Here is a 13186-nt window from a genome sequence, read left to right as displayed (position 1 = left end):
CAGAAGAGTGTGTACTTGCTGTATTACAGCAGATGGTGTTACCTGATGAATGGGGTATAGAGGCACTGGAGCTGGTGCTGGTCGGGCCAAATGGATCCAAAGACAGCAGGTCATTACTGGCTAATCTACTGTTTGAAGTAAAAAAAAAGACATATGAAAGATGTACAACAAAGTGAATAATTGGTTACAATGTTTTCCAGATAAGGTGACAGGGTTAAAGGATTAGTTCACTTCCAGAATGAAAATTTCCTGATAATTTACTCAGCCTCAAGTCATCCAAGATGTTCATGTCTTTCTTTCTTCAGTTGAAAATAAATTAAGGTTTTTGATGAAAACATTCCAGAATTCCAGGCCAACAGGTTGACGGTCCAAATTGTAGTTTCAATGCAGCTTCAAAGAGCTCTACACAATCCCAGCCAAGGAATAAGAGTCGAAAACGAAACGATCTGTCATTTCCTAAGAAAAATACAAATTTTATACTTTTGTAACCACAAATGCCCGTCTTGCATTAGCTCGACTTCACGCATTACATAATCACGCACGCGTGGAATTACCAACCTAGTGTTTACAAAGCAAACGTGCAAAGAAAGTCAAACGGTCTTTACAAAAAAGGTAAAACAACAATGTTGGACGATTTTGAAGTTGGAGGAGAAAATGAGATGGAGTTTTTAGCCCTACGGTAACTTTTTGAACCGAAATACACAGACACAGAACTAACCGCATGAGACTTTTCCAAAGTGATTACGCAAGACAGGCATTTGTGATTAAAAATATATCATTTTATTTTTTCTTTTAAATGACCGATCGTTTCACTAGACAAGACCCTTATTTCTCGGCTGCGATCACGTAGAGCCCTTTGAAGCTTCACTGAAACTGCAATTTGGACCCGTTGGTCACCATTCAAGTCCACTATATGGAAAAAATTTGTCAAATCTCCCTCAAAATAATTTCTTTGCAACTGACGAAAGAAACATATCTTGGATGGCTCGGGCTGATTCAGGAGATTTTCATTCTGGAAGTGAACTTCTTTAAAAAGCAAAGCTTCTCTTACTCATTAAAGGATGTCTGCGGATGCATCTTGGGTCGTGCCAGTTCATCACCTGTAAAACAACGAGAAAACACACAACTGAGTAATGGGGCAACTCTTCAGGGTTCATTCATAATCTGGAACCAGTTGCAAGTAAACCCTTAAATTAAGCAAAGAAATCCCTTTACAATGGGTTTTCCTAACTCAACTAAGAGATCTTACAATTGGTCACTGCTCATTAGACCCTGATTAAAAATGCAGCTCATGTGTTTCATGAAGTAAAAACAATGTTAACAAATTAAATACAAGATTGTTAAAACATAGGCTTACAATATGGAAGCCAGAAAACAAACTGCAGTAGTCACTTTCTTGAGTGTTTCTGACCATTAAGTGCCATGTCAGGTAGTTTAAAACTGGTGGTAAGTTGATTACTGCATGAGACACATGTTCTTGCAACCCCATTTATCACAGGTCAAGTATCAAATACATACATTTAAAATGACATGCTATAAATTATCTGCATTTTAAATTGTATGCATTAAGATCAAATCCCAAAGACATACCATATGTTATATACAAAGAACAAATGACAGGTGTTAAAAGACAACAGATTAAATTAGTTAGCAATGATAATTTTGGTACATAAAATTAGTTTTAGAATTTGCACATTTTTTAAGCCTCACAGGAATCCCTCATTCCCACCAACACAAACGCAGCTATTGACCAAAAGAGAGCGTGGGTACGCTCAGCGAACTCACCTGCATTCGGTTTTATAGCGGGGAATGTTTGTTGTCGTATCATTCCTACAGTAAGTATGTGTGAGATCCACATTTACAATAAGAATCACTACTGAATATTCGTCAGTATATTCTACATACCCAAGATACCCAAGTGCCTCATAAAAAGAAATACATCTTTACCAGATTTGATATTCGATATTGGATATTTAACAGTGCACATTTAGTATTTAGTGTAAAGCTAGCATTGGATGACTGCAAAAAGTAATCTTTTAAAACACCAATAATTTAGTAACACTGTTAAATGTACTCTTTAATAAATCTACAAATAAATGTGACCCTGAAACACAAAACCAGTCGTAAGTAGCATGGGTATATTTGTAGCAATAGCCAATAATACACTGTATAGGTCAAAATTATAGATGCCACAAATCAGTAGGATATTAAGAAAAGATCATGTTCGGTGAAGATATTTAGCAAATCTTTTCTACTGTAAATATATCAAAACTTAATTTTTGATTAGCAATATGCATCATTAAAAACTTAATTTAAACTTTAAAGGTTTCTCAATATTTTGATTTTTTTGCCAGATTTTCAAATAGCTGTATCTCGGCCAAATATTGTCCTATTGTCCTAACCATACATCAATGGAAAGCTTATTTATTCAGCTTTCAGGTATAAATCTCAATTTCATAAAACTGGTTTTGTGTTCCAGGGTCATAGTTATCCATTTTTCATACTGTACATTATAATGTCATGATGTCTAAAATCAATTGTGGCAATTACAACAACAGATTTTACTTACACAAAAAAGTATTAGATTGTAATATTGGCCATTTATCAATTACTAGCCATAACCTGAAAAGAACATTTTGGCCCAACACCAATAAGCCATAAAATCAGTTTGTAAAAAGAATTAAACATGGTTCCCTTAAAACACAAACCCAGAAAACTTTCTCGGCTATCTATTTTTTGTCGTTCCTAAAATAGCATCTTGGTGTGATTTCAGATAAAACATAACATCTACTGGATTAAAGGATTTATCGGATAAAATTATCTGCCAGACCTTATCAATTTCAGCACGTGCAAGAGTTTTGCGGTAAATGCGCGCTTTGAAGTAATGTTTACCGTTCCAGTGCTAGAATAACAAAACATTTCTACTGTAAGCTCAATTACTGTCTTACGGATTTAAAGTATGTAAAACTTTCCTAGGAGGTTGAAAACGTCGATCTTGATGTGAGAACATGCCGCAGTGTAAACACTACATTCTGGCATGCATCTGTGTTCGTTTAAGCTACAATTTACTGGAAAAATGTAAAATTATGATGGATAGAAAAACATAAACACACAATTAAGCAGTTAATCTTGCTCATGGCTTAAGGAGGCAATGCTGTGCTACTCAGATGAGGAAAAAATGGGAGATGATGTTTATTTTCTCATGGGATGAGTTGGCTTTAGAGGGGTCACCGGAGCGAGATGAAGGAGGCTTGACGAGAAACGTCACGGCCAAGAAAAACTAAAAGAGAAGTCAAAATGGCAGGCGCTCTCCAGAGCCAAACCTTCAGAGTGACAGAGGATGGAGGGAGGATGGAGGAAAAAAAAAGAAAAGAAAAAAAGAGAGGAATACTCACTGGATTGGTTCTTCTTCATATGAACCTGGAAATGAAAACAGGCTTTTATTAATGAGAGTGAAAGGAGTTATGAAAACAGCAGAAGACATGAAGTGCTTCATCCCCACATTCGTTCAACAGATATTGGCCTCACAGGACGACACACACACACAGAAGAAAGAGCCGAGAACCGCACTAGTGAGATTACATATTCAAATCATAAGTTCAGCAATATTTATTCTGCAGGCAGTCTAAACACGAGGAAATGAGTGGCAGAGAATCCAACTGAATTCACTACTGGGATTGTTTTGAGGCTCAGAAATGTCAACAAGAGTCAACTAGCAAAACGGCAACAAATGCACAAAGATGGGAAGGCTTGGTTTATTGTGTATTCAAAGTGACTCACTTGCAGCATCTCTGCCCAGAGTGAATGGAAAAAAATCTCACTTATTTTTGGTGCGTTTGATGAAAGGAAACAACGTATAGACCATAAATGTAAGTAAACGCTAAACTGCGAAGGGAGAAACTGTGGAAACATTCAAACAAATACACATATATGCACAGAGAAAAGTAAAGGCAGGGTTTAGTCCCATAGGCAGAGAGTGGCAAATGGGTTCAATTACAGCACCCAGGCCACACACCCGCCAACGAAAAAGAGAGAGAGCACATGAAGGGGAAAGAGAGACAACAGAAGACTGGGGGAAATGGAAAGCTCAATAATACCAATAATCTACAACAGATGACATGGCATTCGTCATCACCTAGATTTCCTGATTCAACCAAAACTGCCATAAAACATATCCGCCTAAAAAAATGAAACAAACAGGGCGACGAAAAGAAATGGGATCGAGTGGGAAAGGAAGCACAACTCTGATATGCGACACAAAGACAAATGCTCAGTGTGGCGAATGTAGTTTTTGAGATGTGTAAATATTTCAGAGGTTAATCGGAGTACATTTGGGGGAAGACAGAAAGCTCAAGCCTGGCGAAATGTATGATGAAGAGCTTTCCTAAAAGATGTGTATTAATCCATCTCAAACAGAGCAAACAGAGGCGGGAGCGAAGGTGTCTAATGTAAACTGTCGCCCCGGCTGTGCTCACTGAAAACACAAGCTGGCACTTGTGAGGACGTGTTATTGCAGAAATACATCACTCTGTCATTTCAAAGCGGCACAACGGGATGAAGAGCGAGGGATGCCGAGAGAGAACGTAAAATGCGCAAAAAGGCTGAAACTGAGCAAATCTTGGACAAAGAGAAACTCATAGTTCCAAACAACGTTACTGCTAACTAACCCAACCAATTTGCTTTTATTCTGTCCATAACACATCAAACGTTTATCAGCTAATACAAATACACTACCACTCAAGTTTTTTTTTTTATGTTATTTACCAAGTCTGCATTTTTTTGTATAAAACACTGTAATAACAGTAATACTGTTAAAACATTTAATTTTAAATAAACTATTTTAATGCACGTGATGCAAAGCAGAATTTTTAGCAGCTATTATTACAGTATTCAGTGTCACATGATCTTTCAGAAGTCATTATTATATGCTGATTCTAATATGCTGATCTGGTGCCTTTTTTCACAGAGCTGCACGACAATGGAATACTATTCCGACAACTAAGAGATCTAGACACATATGCATTATTTAGGGTTCAACTCAAGAATTGGCTGATTAGTACTCAGATTTGGCAACATTATAATATCCTATATCTGCTAGTTATCCTAATACTGTGTGTGTGTGTGTGTGTGTGTGTGTGTGTGTGTGTGTGTGTGTGTGTGTGTGTGTGTGTGTGTGTGTGTGTGTGTGTGTTGTTTAAACAGACTACTATACGATCGTATTCTGTAATTATTTATGTATTTTTAATTACATTTTCCCTTTAGGCTGACTTGTAACATCTTGTCCAGGGACTATGGATAAAAAATAGCCCTTGTCGGCTAATTTTGGTACATTTATAGAAATGTTTTATTAAATGTACAATGTCCCTGTCAACTAAATAGAAAAAAAAAAACATTCATCATCATTAATGTTGAAAACGCATAGTTGTGATGCTTATTTCTTTCTTTCTTTTTTTTTTTTTTTTTTGAAGAATCTGGATTCTTTGGTAAATATATAAGGTTTAAAATAACAGCATTTATCGGAAATAAATCTTTTGTAAAATTAAATATGTCTTTACTGTCACTTTTTATCAACTTAATGCTTCCTCAATGAATAAAAGTTATCATTTAGGTAACACTTTACAATTTGTCATTAGTTACTATTAATTAGTAACATTAAAAACACTGTGTTACTAGTTACATAACACATTTATTAAACTATTTATTAATCTTTGATAATGTTAGTTTTTTAATGCATTAGCAAATGCTGAAACTAACATTAAATAAGATTAATAAATGCTGTAGAAGTATTTTTCATTGTAAGTTCATGTTAACTAATAAACCTTATTTTAAAGTGTAACAAAAAAGTAAGAAAGCTGCAAACCATCCTAGTAAAAAGTAATATAGTTCACACCTTTTTAAGGTGTCCTTGTTACATGTTACATGTTACATGTACTTACTATTATAATAACAATTAATGTTGTATAATTACATTCAAGTAACACTAACCTCAAACTTATAAGTACATGTACAGTCGTGGCCAAAAGTTTTGAGAATTACATATATATTGGAAATTGGAAAAGTTGCTGCTTAAGTTTTTATAATAGCAATTTGCATATACTCCAGAATGTTATGAAGAGTAATCAGATGAATTGCATAGTCCTTCTTTGCCATGAAAATGAACTTAATCCCGAAAAAAAAAACTTTCCACTGCATTTCACTGCTGTCATTAAAGGACCTGCTGAGATCATTTCAGTAATCGTCTTGTTAACTCAGGTGAGAATGTTGATGAGTACAAGGCTGGAGACCATTATGTCAGGCTGATTGGGTTAGAATGGCAGACTTGACATGTTAAAAGGAGGGTGATGCTTCAAATCATTGTTCTTCCATTGTTAACCATGGTGACCTGCAAAGATACGCCTGCAGCCATCATTGCGTTGCATAAAAATGGCTTCACAGGCAAGGATATTGTGGCTACTAATATTGCACCTAAATCAACAATTTATAGGATCATCAAGAACTTCAAGGAAAGAGGTTCAATTCTTGTTAAGAAGGCTTCAGGGCGTCCAAGAAAGTCCAGCAAGAGCCAGGATCGTCTCCTAAAGAGGATTCAGCTGCGGGATCGGAGTGCCACCAGTGCAGAGCTTGCTCGGGAATGGCAGCAGGCAGGTGTGAGCGCATCTGCACGCACAGTGAGGCCAAGACTTTTGGAAGATGGCCTGGTGTCAAGAAGGGCAGCAAAGAAGCCACTTCTCTCAAAAAAAAAAAAAAAAAAAAAAAAAAAAAAAAAAACACATCAGGGACAGATTGATCTTCTGCAAAAAGTATGGCGAATGGACTGCTGAGGACTGGGGCAAAGTCATATTCTCCGATGAAGCCTCTTTCCGATTGTTTGGGGCATCTGGAAAAAGGCTTGTCTGGAGAAGAAAAGGTGAGCGCTACCATCAGTCCTGTGTCATGCCAACAGTAAAGCATCCTGAGACCATTCATGTGTGGGGTTGCTTCTCATCCAAGGGAGTGGGCTCACTCACAATTTTGCCCAAAAACACAGCCATGAATAAAGAATGATACCAAAACACCCTCCAACAGCAACTTCTTCCAACAATCCAACAACAGTTTGGTGAAGAACAATGCATTTTCCAGCACGATGGAGCACCGTGCCATAAGGCAAAAGTGATAACTAAGTGGCTCGGGGACCAAAACGTTTAAATTTTGGGTCCATGGCCTGGAAACTCCCCAGATCTTAATCCCATTGAGAGTTTGTGGTCAATCCTCAAGAGGCGGGTGGACAAACAAAAACCCACTAATTCTGACAAACTCCAAGAAGTGATTATGAAAGAATGGGTTGCTATCAGTCAGGATTTGGCCCAGAAGTTGATTGAGAGCATGCCCAGTCGAATTGCAGAGGTCCTGAAAAAGAAGGGCCAACACTGCAAATACTGACTCTTTGCATAAATGTCATGTAATTGTCGATAAAAGCCTTTGAAACGTATGAAGTGCTTGTAATTATATTTCAGTACATCACAGAAACAACTGAAACAAAGATCTAAAAGCAGTTTAGCAGCAAACTTTGTGAAAACTAATATTTGTGTCATTCTCAAAACTTTTGGCCACGACTGTAGTTAATTAATATTACTCAGTACTTAAATGTATAATTACACTGTAAAAAGGACACCTTAAAATAAGTTTAACAGTATTATATTTCAAATACATTTATTTCATACTAAGTACAGTTTAAATTAATACCATATTTTACTGACATATCACTCGAGACTTACTGATATAAAAATGGTAACACTTTATTTGGAGAACTACTTGTGCACAATGCACACTTCTTAATATTAAGCCTAAAATGTGTTTTCAAATCACTATTGATGAGGACTGTATGATCTTTAACCATTTTGCGACCTTATGGACATTTTTGTCCATTTCAGTTTTGTTTTTTTGCTGTAAGTGTGCCTGTGTTAATGCCAACTGCATAAATTTTGGCTCATGTGTTTATTTTTATAGAAATTTTTATATTTCACCCTCTTTTTCGTTCAAAAAAATCAATTTTACCCTCCATACAAAAAATACTCACACTCAGGACCTTAAGGACAAAAATGCTCACATTGAAACCCATTAAAACTGCAATTTTTAACCCAGGGCCATTTGACTATAAAATTATGCAAAATTTGCTAACAGGCATTCATTCTATCGGCAAGGCTTCAAATTTTACATTTTTACCATTTTGCACTAGATTGTGCCACTTTTTTAAATTTGGCATATACATTTTTAAAAATAAAATCTAACACTACATAAACGTATAAATGCCTCAAAATTAATGATGTTGTTATTCACTGACACACCCAAGAATCTACTAAGCAAAGAAAAAAATATTCTGCTTAGCATTTAGTATATGGAAATGACTATTTTTCATTTCTTCATAAAAAAACACTTGTGGCATTATGCAAACAAACCAGCATTTAAAGGGTTACAATTCTATAAATTAATGAATGTTTGGTATCTATGGATAGAACAGATGCTGGTTTAAAAAATCGACATCAGTGAAAGTGAAAAAAAAATATTAATAAATCATATTTTTATGACAGATTTTGGACATGGACATTTTTGTCCATTTTGCACCCATGTGTAAAATTTTTTTGACGCACAAGGGTTGAATAATATCAGTCTTTCAGATATTTAAAGTGTACTTAAAGTATACTTGCAATAGATCCATATCAACACACATGTGACCCTGGACCACAAAACCAGGTTAAATTTTACAAAACTGAGATATATACAATAAATAAGCTTTCTATTGATGTATAGTTTGTTAGGATAGGACAATATTTGGCCAAGATACATCTATTTGAAAATCTGGAATCTAAGGGTGCAAAAAATCAAAATACTGAGAAAATCACCTTTAAAGTTGTCCAAATTAAGTTCTTAACAATGCATATTACTAATCAAAAATTACATTTTGATAGGTTTACAGTATGAATTTTACAAAAAAATCTTAATGTAACATGAACTTTACTTAATTTCCTAATGATTTTTGACATAAAAGAAAAATCAATCATTTTGACCCATAAAATGTATTTTTGGCTATTGCTACAAACATACCCCAGCGACTTAAGACTGGTTTTGTGGTCCAGGGTCACATATACTTCAGTATGTCTTTAATTTGGACTTCAGCACAACTTCCACGCAATTAAAGTGAGTTAAGTACAAAAATAGTTGTTACAATTTAGCAGACATTAAGTATACCAGTTCTGTATACTGAAATTACTTTCACCAAGTAACTTTTATTAAGTACATAAATATGTAAATGTATTTGTAGTATTTATTTTTCACTAGGGATTCACAAGAATGAGGAACGTTTGGATTATTTTTAACCAACTGTTTCGAAACGTTAAGACATCAGCCACCTTTTCAAGCTAAAAACTATTAAACAAAACTTTTTGCTGCAGACACAGCTCTCGCATGAGCCTGTGTGTGTGCGCATGTTTACCTACGAGATCTTACTCATTAGAAACAGAGTCCCTCCGTGCTTCCTGTGGTGAGATTTCAGGCAGGAAGTTGCATGGGTTTGTTTACCAACAGCACACACACACAGATGGTCCACAGGCTCACAGTGTGTGCAGGAGGAACTGCTTGACCACACAACTGTACACGCACACACACACACACACACTTCATTCATGACTCTAAATGACATAACAGCAGGTCATCTTTGCACAAAGCAGTATATGCGTAATGCCACCCATCATGCCATTGTGACTAACTCCCAACACAAACCACTTGTGATTAATTAAATGCTCATTCCCTCGCTGGAAAAGTCTAACGTCCGTTGGGCCAACATAATATTATTTTCAATGAGCTAGTTAAATCCTTATAATGATCACAGGTGTGTAACGAACACACAGGCATTAAATAAAATTGCACAAATCTGGATGGAGGGGTGGGGGGTGTGAAAGCATTTACAGCATCTCTATGGACCACCTGTAAATATCATAATCAAATAGTGCCCTCTAGTGTCTGATAGGCTAATGGAGGTTTCGGAGGAAAAGATGAAGTGTGTGGGAAACAGAAAGATGACTGTAAATGATATCAACCAATCACAAGTCTCTCTGCTGACGCTGTACAATCACCCTTTATAGAGCGAGAGCAGCTTGCATTATTCTGTGTATGAATGAATGTGAATGTGAGGAATATGTGCTCATGGGATCTTTCCACACGGTGTGTGTGTGCTGGTGTGAGGCGCCTCTTACAGCAGGGGTGGGCGAGAGCGTGATGTTTCCAATCGAGGCCTTCAGCTCGTCGATGGTGGCTTTGTGCTGGTGTGTGCCGTTGTTTGTCTGCACAGGTTTGATCTGGACATGGAATTTTCTTGGCTCGTCCTCATCTTCTGAGTCACTGGATGAGTAGAAGGAGTTCTCTTTGGCATGTGATCACAACCGTTAAGGAAAATGGTTCACACACAAAAAAAAAAGATAAGTGTGGGGGCATGAACATTTCTCTATAGTATCATGGGCTGTGTATTTTGTTTAATTTTTTTAACATTCTAGTCCGCACAGAGTGATGACGCAGATTTGGTAAAGAAAACAGATGAAGAAAATCTGACTTGGCAGTGATTCAAATAAAAGTGCAACAAAGAAAGTTACCACTGTTCTCAAGCCAAAAAAAAAAAAAAAGTTTACAATTTATAGAGTACAGGCGATGAAAGAGTTTCAAAGTCTGAGATGAAAGTGTGTGCGTGTGAGGGAAGAGATGGATCTGGAGAAAGGATATCATTCTCGCTGACTTCTGGTCGGATACAGAAGCCCTCCTCGTCCAGCTGAGGCACATTCTGCAGAAAAACACAGAACACACCACAGACTAAATCCTATTATTCACACTCTTCAATACATCACAACACAGGGAGAGTCCGACTGAGGTAAAACACACTATTGTTAGCAATATCGCAAGAAGCATTTACACTATGTTGTCTTTACTTAACATTGTAAGAATTATAGACAATCCTTCAACAACATTAGGTCACCACTCACAGCGTTATGAAGATCTATAGCACCGTAGAAGCCCGGGGGAGCTCCGTTGGAAGCGTTCTGAAAGAAAGACGAACAAAAGGAGCTTTGTGGGTGCGACTCAAATGGAGTTTCTCCAAAATAACAAGAAAGAGCGTACTTTGATCAGAAGAGAATGAGTTTCATATTATGAAATCGTAGAAAAACACTGTTAGTAGTGTATTAATGTACTGTAACATTCAAAATATGAATTATTTTCTCTAATAATAACAAAGTTAACGATTATATAGAAAAAAGAAAAATGTGGACTTACAACTGCTTCTACTTCAGCCGATTCACTATTCAAGACACAGAAAAGTTTATAGAAAGTTAAACTTCATTTTACCACAACTGCAAAATTATTATGTAAATAATAATCATTATTGGTCTAAATTACAAGAACTCGACATACCAAAAATAAGTTTTCTTAATTTTACTATAAGTTTTTAATAAGTTATTAACAAGTTTACTTAGATTTCATATTCCTCATATAAAATGTTCTACATATGTGACCCTGGACCACAAAACCAGTCTTAAGTCGCTGGGGTATATTTGTAGCAATAGCCAAAAATACATTGTATGGGTCAAAATGATTGATTTTTCTTTTATGTCAAAAATCATTAGGAAATTAAGTAAAGATCATGTTACATTAAGATTTTTTGTAAAATTCCTACTGTAAACCTATCAAAATGTAATTTTTGATTAGTAATATGCATTGTTAAGAACTTCATTTGGAGAACTTTAAAGGTGATTTTCTCAGTATTTTGATTTTTTTGCACCCTTAGATTCCAGATTTTCAAATAGATGTATCTCGGCCAAATATTGTCCTATCCTAACAAACCATACATCAGTAGAAAGCTTTCATATGATGTATATATCTCAGTTTTGTAAAATTTAACCTTATGACTGGTTTTGTGGTCCAAGGTCACATAATAAAGTATCTCAGGAACACTTTACAATAAGGTTATTAGTTAACTTTAGTTAACTACTTTAGTTAACATGAACCAAGAATGAGTAATACTTCTACAGCATTTATTAATATTAATGTTAATTTTAGCATCTACTAATGCATTATTAAAAAATTGCGTTTGTTAACATTAGTCAATGCACTTTTACTAACATTAACAATGATTAATAAATAGTGTAATAAATGTATTGTTCATTATTTGTTCAAGTTAGTTAATACATTATCCAATGTTAACAAATGTGTCTTTAGTAGCACAGATATGTTTGTAGCAATAGCCAGAAATACATTGTATGTGTCAAAATTATCTATTTTTCATTTATGCCAAAATTCATTAGGATATTAAGTAAAGATTATGTTCCATTGAGATATTTTGTACATTTCCTACCATAAAAATATCAAAACTTCATTTTTGATTAGTAATATGCATTGCTAAGAACTTTATTTGGACAACTTTAAGGGCAATTTTCACAATATTTAAATTTTTCTGCATCTTCAGATTCCAGATTTTCAAATAGTTGTATCTTTATCAAATTTTGTCCCATCGTAACAAACTATACATCAATGGAAATTTATTCAGCTTGATGTATAAATCTCAATTTTAAAAAACTGACCCGTATGACTGGTTTTGCGGTATTGTAAAGTTTTACCAGTATTACACAAAATATTATCAAAAAACAGTAAGTTTGAGAATTTGGTTAAAAAAATATATTGGAAAAATATATTTAAAAAAATCATGAAGTGAGATCACATTAAAGTAACAGTAAACACTTACGTGGAATCTGTGTCTTTATCTCTCCGTCTGCCTGGTATGGCAAAGGTTTTCCTTTTTCTGGGTTTTGCAACTAAACAGACAGCAATGATTATTACAAATCTAGACGAATATGGTTGCATCTGAAACAGATCTTAAAATGGATATTATGCTTTTTAAACAGAAAACAGAAAACTAAAATTCTAAGTAAATCATTAAAAAGAGATGTTATAAGAGACAGAAATTATATAACAATAAATATAAATGGGAACAGAGAAAAAAATAATACAGACCTTCTGTGGCAATTGAGACGTTACATTCCTCAAATTCAATGGGGCCTGTAATGACAGCAGACAAACAAATACAAAAGATTGAAGGCATGTCATGTTACAATCTTGAATTCAAGAATTATGATATGGTGTAATATTTAGTATTTAAACTAATATTTTT

At 35.1% G+C, this 13186-nt stretch overlaps 1 protein-coding gene across 5 annotated transcripts in view; it reads right to left on the bottom strand.

Moving 5' to 3' along the window:
- fcho2 (FCH and mu domain containing endocytic adaptor 2) overlaps window positions 1-13186 on the bottom strand; it is a 77478-nt gene that overhangs the window by 15131 nt on the left and 49161 nt on the right. For 3 of the 5 annotated variants that reach the window (XM_073839677.1, XM_073839679.1, XM_073839681.1), the window contains exons 9-18: window positions 13030-13074; window positions 12761-12830; window positions 11296-11320; window positions 11007-11063; window positions 10750-10807; window positions 10230-10405; window positions 3396-3420; window positions 1786-1830; window positions 1052-1100; window positions 43-128 (exon numbers count right to left, since the gene is read on the bottom strand). In XM_073839677.1, the coding sequence (XP_073695778.1) occupies window positions 43-128; window positions 1052-1100; window positions 1786-1830; window positions 3396-3420; window positions 10230-10405; window positions 10750-10807; window positions 11007-11063; window positions 11296-11320; window positions 12761-12830; window positions 13030-13074 (636 nt within the window). The remainder of the gene's footprint in view (window positions 1-42; window positions 129-1051; window positions 1101-1785; window positions 1831-3395; window positions 3421-10229; window positions 10406-10749; window positions 10808-11006; window positions 11064-11295; window positions 11321-12760; window positions 12831-13029; window positions 13075-13186) is intronic. The other 2 variants (XM_073839678.1, XM_073839682.1) reach the window with 1 other exon arrangement.

This window comes from Garra rufa, chromosome 5, assembly GCF_049309525.1.
Source record: "Garra rufa chromosome 5, GarRuf1.0, whole genome shotgun sequence".
NCBI classification, from domain to species: domain Eukaryota; kingdom Metazoa; phylum Chordata; class Actinopteri; order Cypriniformes; family Cyprinidae; genus Garra; species Garra rufa.
Note: the sequence above shows the minus strand (reverse complement) of the source record. Positions and strands in the feature narration are given on the sequence as shown.